General features: G+C 37.2%; 1 protein-coding gene across 1 annotated transcript in view; it reads left to right on the plus strand.

The window, feature by feature from the left end:
- Positions 1 to 19,957, plus strand: part of LOC150097447 (tyrosine-protein kinase transmembrane receptor Ror-like) — a 347,787-nt gene that overhangs the window by 70,961 nt on the left and 256,869 nt on the right. The window contains exon 2 of the mRNA XM_090406920.1: positions 18,407 to 18,512. Within this exon, the coding sequence (XP_090263046.1) occupies positions 18,407 to 18,512 (106 nt within the window). The remainder of the gene's footprint in view (positions 1 to 18,406; positions 18,513 to 19,957) is intronic.

Raw genomic sequence — 19,957 nt, forward strand, 5'->3', positions numbered from 1 at the left:
CTCCTTCTCTTATCCGTCTCACTTCATTAATAGCATTTGAGTTCTTAATTAGCTTGTTAATATTGTGGTGGATTAAAAGCCGACAAATTCTGGAAATAAAAGATAATTAATTCGATAAATACAAGAACAAATGGAAGGTCATTCTTTGTCTTTACCTAGATTGTTAACAGGCGCCTGTCTCTGGTCGCCTACCTACACCGCTTCATCAAGCTCCCTTACCTGTGTATAAGTGGGTCCAGTACTGTGTGTGTGTGGCGATCGATTCCGCCTCCTTCTCGGATAATTTCCATAAACCTGCATGTGCTTACAAGCACCTAGAGACGCTGAGCATTCACAGAGAAAGACAGCTTCTTCCTTGCGTGGCACTAGGGTTGTTTGCCAGACCCGTGAGATCTGCATAACAACGCCTTACAACTTTAATGTACTGACGATGTACGCGTGCACCGCGAGCATCATCAGGACACACACGCGCTACCTCCCTCCCCTCCATCATTTATATGGTAAGTTGGAATGGAAATGTGCATTAGGAACCACATCGTCGCATGAGCTTGGCTTAGTTGCATTTCTTCCTCTTTCTCCCCCCCCCCCCCCACCCTTCTGTTTGTTCCACCCGCTCAGGCAACGACGCTGAAGAAATCCACAATTGACGGAAGTGACGGTCCATAACTTTGCGACTGATAAGTTGAACTTTCTAAAGAAGGAGGATCTTTCATCACACTTTGGCCATCAAAGAATTAGTGCCATCTTTAATTGTCTTAGTTTGTCACGGGAGATGACAGGTGAGCTCACCACCAACTTAAACAGTTGCGATTGTTTCTTCGAGGTAATCATTTGTCACATGACATATTAAAATACCATATCGGATGCGCACAGAACGGAAAGTAGGATGTTTTACGCACATTCTGCTGATTAAAAGACATTTGCTGCTGAAAACTTAAACCTTCGATTCTGAAAGGATCATTGAATTGCTGATCAAACTGAGCATATTTTGCTCGAATTAATCGAAGCGCTCAGGTCTTCTGTGGAAATGATTTTTAACTCCTGGAAAAACCTTCCTCAATTCAATTAGGCGTATCTGAAAATTAACCTGCTCAGGAGAGAATCTGCTTAATTCTTATCATAAAGGTAGACTGGGTGCATTCCGCTTCCCTAACGCAGAACGTTCAACTCCTAGCAAAAGTTAAATTGGGTTGGCATTTTATAACTTCGCCTTAAAATTCAAATACAATAGAGGAGTTTTCCCATGGAAAAATATACCAGGTAGGTAATGTACGCAGGAGAATGAATCTAAATCTCCACGACTCGAGCTTCCGTAGCTCAGTCGTTTTCAGTCATACCTTCTGGCTTGAGAGATGTAGGTTCGAATTTCTTCAGGATACAAAGACCCTTTAAGTGCTTTTCAACTAAAGGTGAATTAGCTACTCTCATACTGGGGTGAGACCGGATTTTTTCATTGCTTAAAACTGCCAGAAAAACACGCAGTTAACAGACGTGATACACTGATCTCATAATCTTAGTTGCTGCGATCGTAATTCGAAATCGCAAATCCGCGGATTTCATTTTTCTTACAAAAGAACTTTGGTTATCAAATTTATGTTGCATAAGCAAATTTCATTTTCCATAGAAAAAACAGACGCGCGGACACCCACAGTGAAAATTATTATGCAAGCACCTGAAATACTGCTCTCTGAGTTCTCATAGTGAAATTAGCTGCTTTGGTCTCTTTCCACACGTATTCTGTAAGGTTCATATCGGGACTCTGTGCTGTATTCTAATTCTTGGTTGTTTTAATGTCCCTTTAGCATTGTTTGGGATAATATCCGGCTTGTTCGTAGCAGCCCCTTGACGTAAGCGAAGCTTTATGTTCAGCAAATTTCTGGCACAAATCTTTATGTGGAAATACTACGAACTCCTCGAGACTCGACCGACAGAAAGCAAAACTATTTCACCATCTTCCTATTTCTTACTGCCCGTTTGGAGTCTATTAATGATTTATTTTTGCAGGTATATCCAATATTACACAAAGCCAGTCATTCAGCATACATTCTTGCTGTACCAGGTGTTCAACGCAGTGTTGCAGAAAAATCAAGATGTATATAATCTGGACAACGTAGTGTATCTCAATCGGAAAATTACTAAAAAAAATAAGTAAATTATATATATATATATATATATATATATATATATAACACTTTGTAGCAACTTGTATAGGTAAAGTTGATAAGGCTCTGTATTACTAAAACCTTGGTATTTAGGGTCTATAGCTACTCACTGAGGAGACCTCAAAAAAGGTTGGAACCGTTCTGGGTAGTGACCCCTCCCATAATGTATTGCAGTATACATCTCTTAGTGAGATGTGCTTTACATTATGGAAAATACTAAGAATAGTGATCAGAACTTTATCCACCTTTACAATGAGTTGCCCTGGTGTTGCACCACTTTTAGACTTGAACTACGTTCAGGCGCAAACTTAACTGTTTGCTTACTTGGGATTAGGAGTAAAATAACCAAGTTTATAAAATTACTTGGTAACCCTGATATATATATATATATATATATATATATATATATATATATATATATAAAGCACACGATTTTTGATAATATTACAGCGGCGATCATAATTAAGTAAAAATAATTCTTTTAATTGGTAATGTGAGGTTGTCACTGCTGTTACAGAGTAGAAAATTAAATATTCACCTGATCTCAGAAAATGAATTACTTCAGGTAGTGCGTACTGTTCTTAAAGAATAGTACACAGTAATAGAATCACTAGACAACATGTACAGTTTTTTTAACATTTTACCCATTTGTAAAACGGCTTTTAACTTGTGCGTAGTCTAAATGCATAACCACCTTTCCGAAAACAGACAATTCGGCCGTAAGATATTCGCGACTTGCACAGTATTAATGATCTGTATGAATTCTCACACAGTGTCACTTTCTTTTTTTTTGGGGGGGGGGGGTGAATTAGACGCAGAATTTTTATGACTAAGACTTCCAGTCCATTTATCAAGCGCATGAGCCGAACACAACAGGAGTCGAGTTTGCAGTTTCACTCGTGCGTACTACGCGACAAAGCTGTGTATGCTTTTTTTAAGACAAAACTGATTTCGATCAAAATTTCTTCACCCCCCCCCCCTTTCAAAGCACTTCTCCTTTAGCTTAAACCTAATTTCTTTAATAAATTTCAGTGATTATCAACAATACAAATTTTATCACAAGGCTTCCAAAATTTAGTTCTTTATATTAAGCAGCAGACTTCCTCCAGAATAAATATTTGTACTTTGGAAAGAACGTTTAAGTAGATAACTTGTTTTCATACGTAAGCAAGATTAATTCTGACGACAAGCAACGCCTAACTGGTACGTTCTTGGATGTTTAGTCAAAACCAGCTATAGCTCTTTTGCGAAGCACAAGCAATCGATCCATACCGATATATTTTTATCCTGAATCTCGTGATTCAGCAGAGGCCCAAGAGCTTGATGGTATGAAAGCTCGAAACATGCTGGAGAAGGGTGTTCCCATTATGTACAGTTCCACTGTCTGCTAGAGATTAGATTGGCTAAGCTGAACAATATCAGACGAAGAGGCAGTTCAGTTTGCCTCAGCCACTTTATATTGAAGATTTAAAGAGACGGTTAAAATTTTAAGCCTCCGGTTTTGATATCTATAGAAAAAAAATTCGACAGTCAATAACAAATTTTAAGGACATACCAAAACCGCAAAGATTTGCAGCAAGAATTCGTGCCAAAATGAAATGCGAATCGCGTGTCAGTGGCAATGCGGGAGCTTCTGCTGCATTGAGGCTGGTCTCGTAACTATGGCAATAAGGAGTTCGTGTAGTATTACATGATGTACTCTTCGTAGTTATATTTGCAAAATAAATATTCATTCATCACATTGTTGGTAGTATGTAAGTAATTTACCTCTCATAAATAATCGGTAGGGGGCAGCACAGCAGTGTAAGGTTGCTTTGTTGTCACTAAAGAATTAACAGACTGTGAACGACAGTCTCGGGGGAGAGCGAGCGAGCAGCATGTCAGCGATTACCGGAGACGTCTTCAGTAGGGAAAAATAATAAAAATCGACCGGCATCCCCGTTCAATAACAATTAACTGTTAGAAACATATCATCGAGCCGTCTGCCGCACTTTATGTACAGAGGCGGAAACGTTACTTTGTCGTTTAAATGACATTTTCAGCGGAGAAGCTTTGAATAGATGGAAGCTCACAATAAATCCCCAATTAAGCCTCTTCCAGTCGAGTTTCGATCGAAGCAAAGAGAAAAGTTTAGGGTTAACCTTCAGGGGCGTGACAGCTTGACGAAGCGGTTGGTTGGACTACGATAGGGAAGGGAGGGGGGGAGAGGAGTATGTCCCTCCATCTTTCAATAATTCGACTTGAAGTACTACCCACTTCGTTTTGAGGTCCAAGCCAGTGAGTTCCTAAGGGTTTACTGGGGGATCCTTCTCTAACTTCAAGATATGCTGCTGGCTTCGCTCCAGTAGTTGTAATTATACACCAAAAATGACTTCGGTAGAAGTTCACTTTACGCGATGGCACAGAACAAATTTGAATATTTACAAGCAGATACTTTGTCAAATAGCCATTCCGCGCAATAGTTATATCATGGGGAAGCGGGGGGGAGAACAAAAGAAAAGTTAATTCTGGTATCATTACAACACATATTTAAAGATTATCTTGCCGAGGGACTTTGTACTTGGTAAAACAACCAAAAATCTGATACTGCTGATCAAACAAGCTACTCGAATATCAAAAATCAAGCACTGAATTAAAAATAAAAAAAAAAGAATAAAATAAGAATATTTCTTCCTGTCTATTAAGTCGCTGTCAATGCCACGGCTCTTTCACCCCAGAAATAATTCAAATAACTCGCTGAACAGATTTTTTCTTATTCCTAAAACCTACTCAGGTGCTACAAAAAATAACATAATCCTGAATATGAAAAGTTAAATATATGGTACATATTTTGGTCTGGGTAGGCTAAAAATCAGATAATCTAAGAATCTTGTTCCCAAATTTGAACTTTTTCGAGCCACTTGAGGTCTCCGATATGACATTCCAGTACGGGCGAATAAAAATCATCAGCCACCTATTTTAGATTCAATCATCCATGTCACAGGAAGACTTGAACCAGGGAACCCCGGAGAAAATCTACTCATTCGCCAACCATTCCAACTGAATGCGGTTTTCATTTCCATGATGTAATATTTTTGATGCGCAGCTGGGAGAACAAACAAACTCGCGCAACCCACTAATTAATTATGTAATAACTTTATTATGTAAGTGCACACAATCAAGCTATTGTAAATCTGCCATGGCCTGAAACGCAATCCAAATAAGTCTGGTCAGAACACCAAAAACTGTACGTAAACATCACAAAGTTTTTTTTTAGTAAAAAAAAAAAAAATTCTCAATAGCCAACAAAACGACAAGATCTCCTTTTGACTAAGGGAATAGTTTATGCTCAAGTCTCCTCCATTGGACGCCAACGAAATCATTTCCAGGAAAATTTTCTGTTCGATCCACTGCAGGCTTTCTACTTGGTAAAAGCAAACCTTTTCCTTTCAGTTTTTAACAAATATCAAGTTAAATAAAACTGCACTCCCTAATTAGAAAAGATAAATCAGACTGCGTGAAAACCATAATCGTAGGTTAAGATATTAATTTGATTTTTATGTGACACTGCATATTTCTTAAGTTTGGTTTGGTTGGGGAGGGGGGGGGGGGAAGCAATAAAGCCATGAAACAGAGTATTATATCTGTCAATTGATGAGTCCTATGGCGACTTTGTTTTTTTTTTTGGGGGGGGGAGAATAAAAACTCGAATTTCTAAGAGGAAATCAATTCAGCTTCGTATGAAACTGGCTCAACCACCATTACTTGGTATCGTTCTGTTGTATTATGGAGGCATTGTCTTACTTTATCCCTCCTCCTGTTGCAAGTCACATTTTCGCACACCTGAAATAGTTGCATCACTAAGTGATTCCCAAAATTTCACAACTGAAAATCCTGTGGACGAACAAGGTGGGATATCAGATTGGAACTGTCTCAGTGTTGTGCTTCTGATGCACATGATTTCCATCAGTGTACCATTGAAAGACGAAGTGATATAAGGTTTCTCTAAGTTAGTTTTCCAAGTTGGTGAAAGAGTTCTGTAATTATCCCCCCCCCCGATAGTCATGGTATTACTGATATACTAATTTAGATTTTTTAAACAATTTTTGATGAGAGGGGCGGAAGAAAGAATAACATAATACAAATGTTAGGACTTTCCTTAATAATACGCTTGTGGAAATGCATTTTCTTAAGGCTCGGTAACAATACCTTAGATGTTATCTTGGCTCGGTAACAAACCTTAGATGTTATCTTTCTTCCATATTCTAAGTTTTTATTTTACCTTCCAGTACAATGGATTGTGTGTGTTAATTCCGACACGTTAAACGAATCGCTACAGAAAAATTTATTACACTAGTGTGGTTCCATAAATCTCATCTTCCTTTCAACGTATTAAGCTCAATAGCCTATTAGATGAAAGTAAGTTGAGGGGAGGGGTTCATAGGATTAACTATCTTATCACTGCATTAATTAGACTTCTATTTACAGAGTAGACTAACAAGTGGGTATGTTATCTGACCGGTTTGTCTCCCTTGCAGAAGGGAACACTCTTCCACTTCCGCAAGACTAACTTGTCTCATTTAAACTCCCTTTATAAAGGACCTTAGTTTCCGATGGGATGCGAACCCAAGTCTCTACGACTAAAGGGCACCGGACCAAGGAGGATTCTATTCATAAACTTACTCGCAATGTTAATTTTCTTTCAAAATGAGCAGAGAAAGTTTTCAGTGATTTATTTTTGCTTTCTCTGTACATCGGCAAATATTACGTTTATGCTTCAGCCTCCCTACTTTTGGAAGTTGACTTGTAAGTCGATGCCGCCTTGCTAAGAGATATCCCTGCTAGGTACGTAGCCTGCCGACAAAGTTTTACTCAACCATCTTTTCAAAGGCTAAATACAGCCAGTGGGTGCATTTCACCTCTTCAAATTGTACCTAAGCGATTTTCCTTGGCACAAGTTATCATCCCCTCGTGTTTTACCTAGGAGTGTAGTTCGTGGGCAACAAGAGTTATCATGGACCTTGTCATTAAGTGGCAACATCGACAAACATTCTTATGGGAATAAAAAAAAAGTTTGTCGGCCACAGGTCAGGAAAGACGCGTATTATTATCGTATCTGTCTCTCAGTTGCATCTTTCGCTTACAGGAAGTTTATGCGCACGCGAAGACCCTTTCCCCTCGAGCGTGATCGACAGTTTCCTTCTATTGTGTAGGTTGGCTCAACCACACAGGAATGTTTGTTGTGGCACATTTAAAGAAATGCGATTATTGCAAATTGGGTCATTTTCGTTTGAGGTGAAGTGCGTGGAAGCGGATATTCCGTGGCTGCTTGGTCTGTTTTTAAGTACAGGCAACTTGGTGTTGCTATTAATAGTCAGAAATCAGAAAAAAAAAGTGTCATTAAAAAGTAAATAAATAATCATTTTTTACTCACGAAACAGTTTAAAGGTATCATTTAGATATCACCACCATAACTAATCCGTCGAATTACTATTTTATAGCACAGCGTAATTAAATCGGCTTAAACACACTTCTGGGAGAAGTAATTACTTAATCATCTGCTGTTAACGGCGCTATAACATCGTATCGGAATTTCGTTTTAAAAGTGGGCTAAAATGTTTTGCCATTTTTCATATTACCCAAATATGTCTTCGTTTGAAAAAAATGTAGGTAACTTCGAGAGAGATTTTCACTTTTTTTTTTTTTTTTTTATAATATATTAGCTTGCCATGAATGAAAAGCTGTTATGCGTGTCAGTTATTGCTAAATATGGCGATGCGAGACTTCTATAATTATTCCCCCCGCTTATCGTCATGTGTAAAGAACTAATTTCTTTGAAAATAAAAATACATTTTATATTTAATTATTTTTTCAATTCAGTTCTGCATTCTTTAAAAGTGACGATTAGTAAGATTTTGACTAGAATGATACGTCATCAGTCTCTGAAGTCTTGCCAATTCCACAAACTAGTTGGTCCTTCGGATCGGCAACATAAACCTAAGAAAAGAAATAGAATAACGTACGCAACTTTCCACTTTTTAGAGAACTTCTGTCATAAATAAAACCTCTATTTAAAGGGACATCGCGGAGAGATTTTTGGTGTCATTGACTCCATTTTGTAACTAGGAAGAGGGGGAATACTAAATACACAGGGGCAGTCACGCGTATCCCCGCCTTCCGTAAGAGTTACAGCTCATATCGCGAATGGGTGAATCACCATTTTTTGAAATGTTTTCTTCCGCAATAACGGGAAATATAAACGGGGATCTAAATGGGGTAGATTAACGTTATGCCTTGGCCACGGGATTGAAACCTTTGGTATCAAAAGGCACAAAAGAAAATGAAGTGGTGCATATTTTTCAGGGATTATTCTGTCGGAGTGTCTTGTGATTCACTCCCAACTCATGATCTGGTGGAATGACATGGAAAAGAACTGGTTGCAGGGATTGGGGATCAGAATCAATGAGGGGACCACAGCTAAGTAAAAATGTTTCTTATTGAGTGTGTCAGCTTGAGTCTTGCAGGCAAAGAATTTTGATGCCTTCTGGATTAGTGCCAAGATTCTGCCATGTTTTTGTTTACTAGCAATTAATGATAATCTCTTCCACGAATTAATATCGCATTAGTTAGAATATAGGTGGATTAAGGGTTGGAGAATCCGGGAATTCTGTCCTCTAGAGCCAGCAGTTCTTCATTATAATCACTAATGGAAACACTGCATATGTTAGTTATTTTATCGTTCTTCTGGGAGAACAGCTTAAGATTTCCACACGTTGACGAATCACGTCTGATGTTTCCTACACGCGTTAATTCCTCTCCTTTATTTGCTTGGCAATTAATTAAATCGAGCTTGTCTACAATAAATTCAAATAGCTTTTAAATGTTTGTCATTTTGTTTTTTTGAAGGGAGAAGTGGTTGCACCGAGTAATAATGAGAATTAGTTGCATCGGTGAAGTGTAACATGTGTGAGGTAATTGAATAGCCGAGCTCCGGTTACTGGAGTAGTGAAAAAACGAAAATCGACGAGAAACACAAGCGAATGAAAGTTTTAAGACAAGCATCAATCGACGATCTTTGTGTCTCGGTCGCTGATCCTCGGTATAACACTTTCTCCCTTCTCCTCCTCCTTTCATTTCGCTTTTATCGGGTACTATTTTTTATTTTATTTTTTTTTAACATTAAAGTGACGGACACATTGTCGGTACTCGTATGACGGTTGACGGCCGCTGTGTAAGGCGATGATGGATAGCAGGGCTGCGGACGGAGCGTGAAATGATCTTGCCACGGTCACTGGCCGGCCCAAGGACCTTAAATCCACACGTGCAGATGGCTGGATGAAACAAACCATTTGAACTGGCCGACAGAGAGTGGCAGTGCTAAACCCTAGAGAAACAGCTCTCGAAGGCGACTTGTGTTTTGTTAATTAGGAGCTGTTGTTTCTGGAAGGAAGATGGCAACGCAAATCCAAAGGATAGAAAGAAGTCCTTTCTGTAGTGAACCAGGAATTATGTGGAAAATAAACAGGGCGTCACTTCGGTAATCATTGAATCGGTTATTTGAGAAACTTTACCGATATCCTTTTTTTGGGGTGGGGGGGGGATATATTTCCTAAAGAGCTATTGTTCGTCCAGTCCGTAATATTCGTATACTCAATTAAGAATGGGAAACGCGCATTTTTTTTGTGAGAGAACTTTTCAGAAGTCATTGTTTACCCAGTTCAGCTGAGCAAACAAGATTGTTCGACGATGGGGTTCGTGGGGCGGTTGATTCCCCAAAAGAGGATCTGATTTTCTTTCACTTGACAGCTTCTACTGATATGCTGTCAATTAATAACATGAATGCAACAGGTGGACGAACACAACCAGAATAACCCGATATCAAACCCTAACTGATATCTTTCGGCAAAAGGACGTCCATTCTTCTTACAGTCCACACTCCCTCCCTCAACCCCCCACACCTTCCTGCTTTAGTGAACAGCTTTAACTAGTTGTTTCGTTTTAACTGTCTGATGTCATTAATAATTTCAGAAAGACGTGTAAAGGTGTATCACGTGATTCTTTTAAATATCACGTGATACACCTTTGCTCGATGTTAACCGCATCCTCATTTTAACTGCAGAAGTACTTTTTGCATGTTTAGATCATTGTCCCCCCCCCCCCCCCATTTACTGTGCTGTAATGTCCCAATAAAGCTAGTATAGTTTTGTTTTGTGGCGATTTTTATGATGCCTCAAGTCTGGTGTTAACCTGTTCATAATTGTCAAAACATTAGCAAATGCTCCTATGTAATTTTGAGCAAACAAGGATCATATTAAAAACGGAACTTCTAGTGAATTTTTTTTTTTTTTCGTTTTTGCTTCTGATATCATAGTGAGCTAGTTATCGAGTAGGAAAATTTAGAAATCAATGGTTTGTGTTCACAAAATACTTCGGTCCTTGCAATCTCAGAATTATTTCAAAAGGGCACCGAGGGGGAAAAAAGCAAACAGAAATCAAACTTTTCGGAATTTGAAGTGACGCAATTTCCTTACTCTCATTAGTGTCGCTAAAAGTGGGAGACTTATCTTTAGATTGTCTGAGTCATTAGTAATTCGTCTCAGTCCTTGAATCACGCTTAGGTAGGGCTGGTATTAGTTGACATAAAAAGGAAGTAAAATAATAGAAATTGAGTTAAACAATGCTAAGGTTTTGAACATAAATTAAGACAGGATAAGAATAGCAAGTGATAAAAATGATGATTGCAGGCGGTCATTAAAACAAACAAGCAAGAAAAGTGTATTTAATAATCAGTTTCTTGTGTATCAACACCAACTATTATCACAATTGAAAATCACGGCATTTTTTTAGAATACGTATGGAAACAATGTTCTTTTACCTGAATAACAATGCTCTTCGAGTAAAAGAACGTTGTTTTGTTTTACCTGAACAGAATGATTCAAAGTGCTACAAAATGATTTGTAGCGTTCTGGATGGGCAGAGTGAAACTGCTATACATCTGAATAGAAATCTTGGATATCACATTTCATTAAATTCCACCTCTTCAGTGTAGAATTATTAATCAGATCGAACTATTTTTAAATAAAATGCGCCGAGTGAAATCAAAATTGGAACACGTAGAAACTCCATCTGGTCAGAGCGCAGTCAGGCACGCTTAATTTCTTTGTGGACCTACAGATGACCCAGTTACGAAAACGAAATAACTGGGCCCGATAAATTCTTTACCTTTTTGAGGAACATTTCACAAAATGAAGCATTTTGTAAAATTTTCCTCAAAAACGAACTTACGAGAAATAAAATTTTCTTGCTTTCTTCTCGAAATCATTTTTAGTGCAGATACTTCTGATAATCAGTTTTTTTTGTTTTTTTTTAAGTAACGATATAGCAGGTGATAGACAAACATCATTTCGCATACAAGTTAATTTTTCAGTGAATTTCGAAAAATGCCCAAGTACTACCTTTAACATTCGTTTTTGTCCCTCCGTACGCGACCATTTATATTGTAAAAACAAGTGGAATATTTGGTAATTATTATATAGCAGCATCTTCATTGGAGCTTGAAGAAATTATAATCAAATTTGGTATTCAGGATGGATATAAAATTAGTTAAATTTCAATCGAATCATTTTATTTGCGACATCTGTTAAAAAATTAAAAAAAAAACAGTTCAAACTGATATTTATAATTCCCAGTCCTATTAAATTTGATGTTTAGAAACCATACATTTAACTGGTTCCATGAAAATTCATTGAAAAACAGTTAATTGAAAGACAATTCGTCGAAAATACAATTCATCGAAAAAAACAATTCACCGAAAATTTTAAATAAAATTTCATTAAATTGATCCAACCAAAGGAATTGCTAATATCATTTTGAAACTTTTTTCTAAAATGTTATGATAAAAGTGATCATTTAGAACAAAGATTGAACCGTGCAGACAGCTTCTTGTACCGACAACTTCTACTAATTCCGCTAAGTCAGAGAGTTATTGTAATACATCATTTGGACACTTTTTATTTCTTTGTTGCCCCGAATATAGCTGAACTGAAAACTGGAACAGTTCGACATTTTCTTGTAAAAGTTTCAAATAGCGAATCTGAATGAGATTCGCTATTTTGAAACTTTTATTCATCGCATAATAATTGCTTTATTGAAATCGCATACTAGTGACAATAATAATAATGGAGCCTGCGTAGGCTGGGCTTTTCCTCCCGGAAACAGGCAAATCAGTCCCATGAACAGACATGAAACAGTTATCGGACAAGAAAGACAATAATAAACCACATTGTTCTATAATTATTCCCTATTAAAGTAGCATTGCTATTTCACTCTGCACGGTTCAGTATTTGTTCTAAATGGATCACAACATTTTCGTAAAGTGAAAATTTTCGGTGAATTGTTCTTTCGATTAATTGCCTTTTCGATGAACTACTCTCCGGTTACCACTTAACTTGGTCGAGCCAGTTTAGTTTTGTTTCAGTATGACTTATTTTAGATTAGGCAAAAAAAAAAAAAAAAATCTTCACTAAATGTGTCTGTGTATTGGCTCTAATAGGTTTACTTGTGATAATGAAGATGTCGCTTCATATTCGTTGTCACAAGAATCACGTGAATAAATGATTTTTAATAGTTTTTAATAGTTTCCTTACTTACTGTTCTAATAGGAAATGCGAGAGGATGGAGACTTTCACTGCAATTTAGCCAAACTGAGAAAGTTAAGAAGAGAAAAATGATGGCGGGGGACTCCAGATATCTACATGCCGCTTTTCATTATATTTTATATTCGAAGTTTTTCTGAAAATAATATGAACGAAAGAACACACACACGCGTGATCTAGTGAAACTGAAAACAGTTTCACTAGATCACGACATTAAATTTGAAAGACACATATTCAACGGGCAAATGACTTAAAACTATCCCAAACGGCCATACGAATATAATATCAAAATTTTAACTTTCTTTTCTATGCTATTTTCAATAGTATTTAAATGTTCTATTAACTTTGAAGGACACTTCATCCATATAATTATTGACGTGTAAATACATCAAAGCCAGTTCACTGGTTAAAGAACAGAGAATCTCATGCTTGACAGAAGATCGCCACAAGGATTGCGACGATGATATTACCACCCTACTTCTCTGGAAGCCTGAAGTGACTATATTTGGTCTTTATACAGAAATTCCAGAATTAGCTAACCCTTTAGCTAATTCAGGAATTAGCTAAAGAATAATGGAGGGGAAGAAGAGCTCTTCTGGTTGCTAACGTGATGTCACCTTTTAAGTCATGTGCGAATGTATTCCGGATATCACCAGTCGTTTACGCGCTATTTTAAAATGCATTGAAATCTAATACGTGAACGTTTTGTAAAGGGTGGATAAACTTGCTCGGCCGCTCTAAGAGTGTATTCATAACACCAAGCGAAAGTATACAAATACACATTCACGTGCGAGTTTCACATACACACATGCAGGCACGTACATTCGTTACTTTATTCTGCGTGGTACATTGGGTTATGCTCCTGCGTTACAGAGGCCCACTAGTTACCACACACACAGCTGAAGACATTAACCTCGTTCCCATACAGATAACACTTTAGGTCAAAGGTCTCAAGATTGCTACGGTGGATCGGAGCATCATCTCTGCGACTTAGCGCAGTCAGAAGAATAGCAATATGCTCTGGTTGGAACGGCACAAGAAAAACGTTTTTCAACTGAAACCGAATTTAGGCAGTTTTCCTTCCCCAAACTCTGGTTTTTATTCTTCATTACTCTACAATAGATAAACCGGCCTTAAAACTCGGTTAATACCGCCTTTGTTCTCCGATATCTGGGATTATGATTTCAACTTCTTTGGCTGCCATTCTTCTCGATCCCATTTATCACATTGGCGCTGCGGAAAGTACAAATGCTTAAACAAAAATTTGTTGCTCAATAAATGAACCAACCTCGGCACAGAATCTGTAATCCCAAAATATGACAAGCATTTGAAACTGTTTGCATAGCAGGAGTGTTATGATAACGTTGTTTTGCATGTTATTAAGTAATTAAAGTAGGAGTTGATTTCCGGTTTCCTTCTAATAATTAGTGAAATGGATTTCAACATGATTATTGTCCCCGTTTAGCTTTTTTTTGTCTCAAGGAAGAGTTTTAGGAACTCGTTTCTGAGGAGAGGAGAAGGTCCATTAATACTAGAAAGTCGGTTGATATTTATGCATATCAACAGACATTATATCTGCGTATAATTACACTTAATTCATTACTTACGACGAGTTCATATGTTTCCTGTTGTTGTATGATAAGTGTCTCATAATGACTGAGTTGAGGTTACACAGTTCAGTATTGAACGAGACCAGCGTATGGCTGTCATTTGGAGTGAGTACTTTATTTTTCGAGAAAATATAAAGGACTGGAACGAAATGGAGTACTTTAACGAATTTTAAGCCGAAGAGACGATTGTACTTAATGAGAATTAATTACTTGAGCGTGCAAGTTGAAAGAATGTTTTCGTTGTATCTCGCTAAATCGAAATAAATCCTCGACGTTTTTTGCTGTCTTTCTGAGCTATAAATTACACCGGGCAGCATACATGTGAACGGATACTTTAGGCGAGGGAGGAACGAAAAAAAAAAAAAAAAATTCTAGTGACCATGTTCAGGTCACGATGCTGTCGAGTTTTTTTTTTTTTTTGCTCAGCGAACCCGGAGAAGCAGCTTGTAACTGCGGATAACGTGTAGCGCTTTTTCACTCGGCGCAAAAAAAAAAAGCTCATTTTGTTGTTTGAACGACGCAAACTTCCCTTTAAAAGTTCTATAAAATCAACGCATCATTGCATGATTTCCAAGTATAGCAAGCATGATAATAACATCCTTGTAAAAACCAAGGTCCGCCTCTCTTAATAAGTGTTAAATATTCATTATGGAAACAAAAACAACTGGCGTGCTTGCGGACTGTTTACCTGAGACAGAATCTGCAAGATGAGAGCACTCACCAAAGTTTCTAATGAATATCTTAACATATCCACTGCTCTCCCCCCCCCCCTTTCGCTACTTTCTTCTTTCTAGTTTCCTGAGGTGGTCGCAACATACGAAACGGCTCACATTAAACATGAAATGGAGCTAAAAATATCCACCACTCAAGCAGTTTAATTACATAATCGCGTCCATTGAAACATTTCAAATCCTAAATTGGTTGTTTGATTCTTTGTCATTTTCATCAAGATTTTTTTTTTTTTTTTGAAATATCAGTTATAGATTTTAACTTATCAACATTTAAAAATCTGACTCCTATGGTTAGATAAGCCAATTTGAATCTATAACTGATATTTAAAAAAAAAAAATACTTGGTTGAAATTTAATGTCTGTAGTCAGTGTTCAACTGAACACTAACAGTTAATAACTAGGAAGAATCTTCCTTGTTGCCAAATTGATTTTTTTTTTTTTTTTTGCCTCAACCTTTCGTTGCTTACGAACTTCATACTTTCATTTTTTGCATGCACTAATTAAGCAAAAAACGAATACCGCTTCTGTTACGTGCGCTGATAATATCAGTGTCTTAACAACTTTTCAAGTCGTATCTCGACATTAACAACTGCTGATCATCTTCAAGTCCTAAAAACAAAATCCAGTCAACTTTTTCGAATCTGTGAAGCCAAGAGTCGAACGTTTTCAGCGTCTGGAGAGTTGGGAGCATGACGTCACTTCGTGTGGTTACTATGAATGATGACAACAAGAATTTTTCCCTCGCTCCTCAATTCCCCATCTCCCACGCCTCCCCTACCACTTCTGCATGCTGAGATGCAGGAGAATTTGTCCACTTAGGAGTTCCTGATCGAACTCAATCCATCATGCTGTCGGCGTCCAACTTTCCGCGCGTTGTGTTGCCTAGCTTATGCGAATTGAGCTGATGCTTCGGCTGCTAGCTTGAAGGTTATTTCGCTTATTCTCCTGAATCGTGCCTAACTTCTCTTCCTCAAAACTCTCACTTAATGAGCTGACCTTGCCTGATTAAGGAGGATCTTAACATCGGTGCCCTAATGTTGAGCAATACGAAGCGATGATGATAAATATTAGCGGGAATGCGTTGATTACACACGAAATACTTTTCCTACTCAATAATTTTAGTCTTTCACGCAGCTCATGCCAGTGTTAATAAGAGAGAAATAGTATGTTCTAAATGATTATCTTTCGGTTATGTAACTATTTAAAATAGTGAACTGTAGGTATGTTTAATGAAGCGTAAAATCTAATGCATTTCGCTACTTGAAAGATCATAAATCTATGGCATTAGAGACCAAACATGAAGCGTTTACAAACTACTTCAGGCTTCCAGTAAGTGGGACGGTGGTTTCACACCTACGATGAAATTCATTCCCACTTGATTGTAAAAATCCATGCCAACAACGCGATTTGGACATACTCTTTGTAGAACGAGTACTCTAACTATTCAGTCAACCGAGCTGGAAGATATGTAATTAAATGCAAGTGTCTAATCATTTAGGGACTTCTAATTAATTTTCTTCTGTATTTTACTGCAGACAATATTTTAACTTCTCAAAGTATTACTTAGGTATTTTGTCTTTCGCTATGTATCGTTTTGCTATTTACGAAATTAGATATTTGTTCATAAGTAGCAAAATTAGTTGAATATATCGTTCGCTGTTTTTTTTTTTTTTTTTTTTCATATTCGCCATTCTTACTTTGAAAACCTTTAAAATGTCAGAACTGAAATGCCGAATGCAATTAAATACAAGTTAAAAACTGTCGAAATATTTTGAAGAAATTTTATTGTTAACAATAAATGCAACTTGAGATTTTATCCTCAACACAAGAACTCATCCTCCAGGAAGTATTTTGTACCGATTACCTATAGAAGTTTGCTAAATTTATCTCCATCTTTTCTGCCAGGTGTAATCGCCATCACTACAATCCAGGTGGATCTTAATACCTTCATCCTGGCTTGACGTTCCAATTCACGTCTTCTGGAATTAGCATTACACTTTGGGGTGGCAAGAACAGTTGAAGAACATCGTTTTCCTTCAAATACCGCTCACAAACCCAGGTTTGTGAGCGGTATTTGACGACTTTATGAGACGGAATCTTAACGTGTCGGAACATGAAGAACCCCGCATGACTAAAGAATTTACACAGTATTGAGTGACAATATTTTGGATAATGCAACAGCATTTTTCGAAAACTTTAGCATTGATCCCAAACAGAACAATTTGATATATTGAAAAGGTGCACAGCTAAATAACATTTTCTAAATTCCAATCCGTCATGTCTACTGAATGCTGTAATGTACGACTCATGCTCCACAGAACCTATTTCTATAGCAGTGAGTGTTATTTCTGAAGGATCTTTCAATCAGATGCGTTGTTTAAGTTGTGTGTCTTGAAATGCGGGTTTCAAACTATTGCCTATTTCCACTGGTAATAGTCCATTTGTGGGTGGAATATAAAAACAATTAAAATTATATGAATATCACAAAGTAATTGCTATTTCCTGAGAATTGTTTTATCTCACTTTCTGCCCAGTTCACGAACATTAAAGTCGATTGCCTTAACTTTTTTACAGTATTAAAACACTAAATTATAACCAGATGTTTATTGAATAGCTTATATCTGAGGATGCTGGATTTCAAACCAGTATCCTCAGGGCACAACTACTTGTTACAGTCTGCACAACATGTAAACAATTCAAATTGTAACGGATAAAACACGTAAAATCCTAATTTGGCGCCTTCTAATGTTGTACAGAAGTTATAACAGTTCTTATATTGATCTTACGATGACAGCAGCTCCAATTTTTGGCACATTAATACCGCCACTTAATGTTTGGAGAATGCTTTCTTAGCTGTTAATGACTTCTATATATCACACTGATTTTTCTTTCATCTAATCCTGTGTGAAAGGGTGTCCAAAGCCTGGTCTGCCAGTACTAACTTTGCATTGGTTATGTAGTGAAATATACTGAAAATGTTTTGCATGAAAAATTTTATTTATTTGTAATTATAAATTCTCCTGTTTATTAGTATTTAATTAGTCCTCTGGTTATTTTTGAGCGACCCAAAGCAAGTGTTTGAACCAATCAGTTCAAGACTAGAAATGGATTTTGGCATTTCTGAAAACAGAAATTTTAAAAACATAGTAATGATCAAAGACAGCAATTTAAATGTCCGCATGTTTGTGTATTATTGCATTTCAGAAACATTTTAATCGACTGATGTCATAGTTTAACCTAAAAAAGGATTTCCCTTGCATCTCTTTCAGGATGGCAGAGTCATGTGTGGAGTCATGTGGAAAGCTTTCTTCCAGACACTAGAGAAGGTCATGAAGTGGAAATCGGAGACGATTCTGATGATGACTTAGTATCAACGTGAGTATCCGAAAATTATTCAAGACTAATAATCCTTAAACTAGACTTGAAAACGTAGTAAGTCAAACTCATGTCTGCCAGATGCTAATTCTCATTCATTTATACTTCCATCATTGATTAGTTAGTAGCAACTTTTGCTTGCTGTTTATTCCATGCTTTCTAATTCTCTGTTGTCTGTACATCCCCGTGTGTCACGAGTACAATATAGTGTTTTCCTTTCCTTCCTCTCTCCCGGGTATCCTCCGCCTTCACCCAAAACGCGATGACAGATCAACCTTCTATCTGCCCAGAGGTCACTAATGCGAAGGTGCTCTGAGCACTTATAAATGTCCCAAGTGATTCGATTGGATTATACGCTCTTAGAGGAACATTCGTGACATTTTGACCTTCACTTACGAGTTATGCCTCGTGCGTCGCCATACTAACGTCTGCAGATACAGTTATCAGGTGGTTGACTTCGAAAACTTTGCTCCCTCCCATTTGCTGGTCAGGGTTCGGGTACTTGACCCCGATGAATTCTTCTCCGTTTAAATATATGTTTGAGGGGGAGGCTGTTAAGGAAATTCGCAACAGGCGCTGTGCAGATAAAGCTGACGGACTGAAAGAAATGGATATTTGAGTGTGGTGGAGTAGTTAGTTTAGTTGAATTGCAATAATATCGAAATAATTACACACGTGCTTCATTCTGATGTTCAGTTCTCAGATGATTGTCCTGAAGGATAAGAATTGTGAATTCGCTGGAATGATTTTTTTATACATTTCTGTAATCGTTTAGTTGCCTGTCGTATAATCCATAAACTTTTTATATAAAAGAAAAAAAAAGTGGAAATTAGAAATAATTGGCTGATATTCGAATGTTCTTTGAAATGAAACTGGAAAATTTGGTTTCTATGTGGTTTTCTCTTCCACGTTAAGAGTAGATAGTACTGTTATTTGAAAGTGTTTATATCCCATTCTTAAACTTGGGGCAGAAAAGTAGCTGAAGGTTGTGGAATTTATTGCGACATGCATAGCACAATTTTTCAATTATAATGTCCATTCCTTCGCCAGTTTATTATGACTGTCGACAATAAACAATCCTTCATAAAAGATACAATTCGATTGCATGTTGCATTTGAGATCCTCTGATTTTTCTGTGAGTCTGTCTGGATAAAGAATCATGAAAAATAAGCGTATGACCCAACACAGTGATCCCATAGAGTTCACGATTTTTGATTATTTTACGTGTACTTACAGAAGATCATCGAATCTCTGAATGCAATGTTCTATACTTAATTACTTGGAATTTTTATGGACTTTTTTTTCTGACTTTAAAACAGAATTAACTGCATAACTCAATTGTTCCTTTAAATTTGTTGCAGGGTAGATGTTCCCCCTTCCCTAAATATTTCGCAGTTTGTAATAGTTAAAATGGCTTTAGGATTATAAATATTATATTTCAACTG

Source organism: Typopeltis vanoorti, chromosome 17, assembly GCF_054136105.1.
Source record: "Typopeltis vanoorti isolate ZY-2024b chromosome 17, IOZ_Tvanoo_1.0, whole genome shotgun sequence".
Lineage (NCBI taxonomy): Eukaryota > Metazoa > Arthropoda > Arachnida > Uropygi > Thelyphonidae > Typopeltis > Typopeltis vanoorti.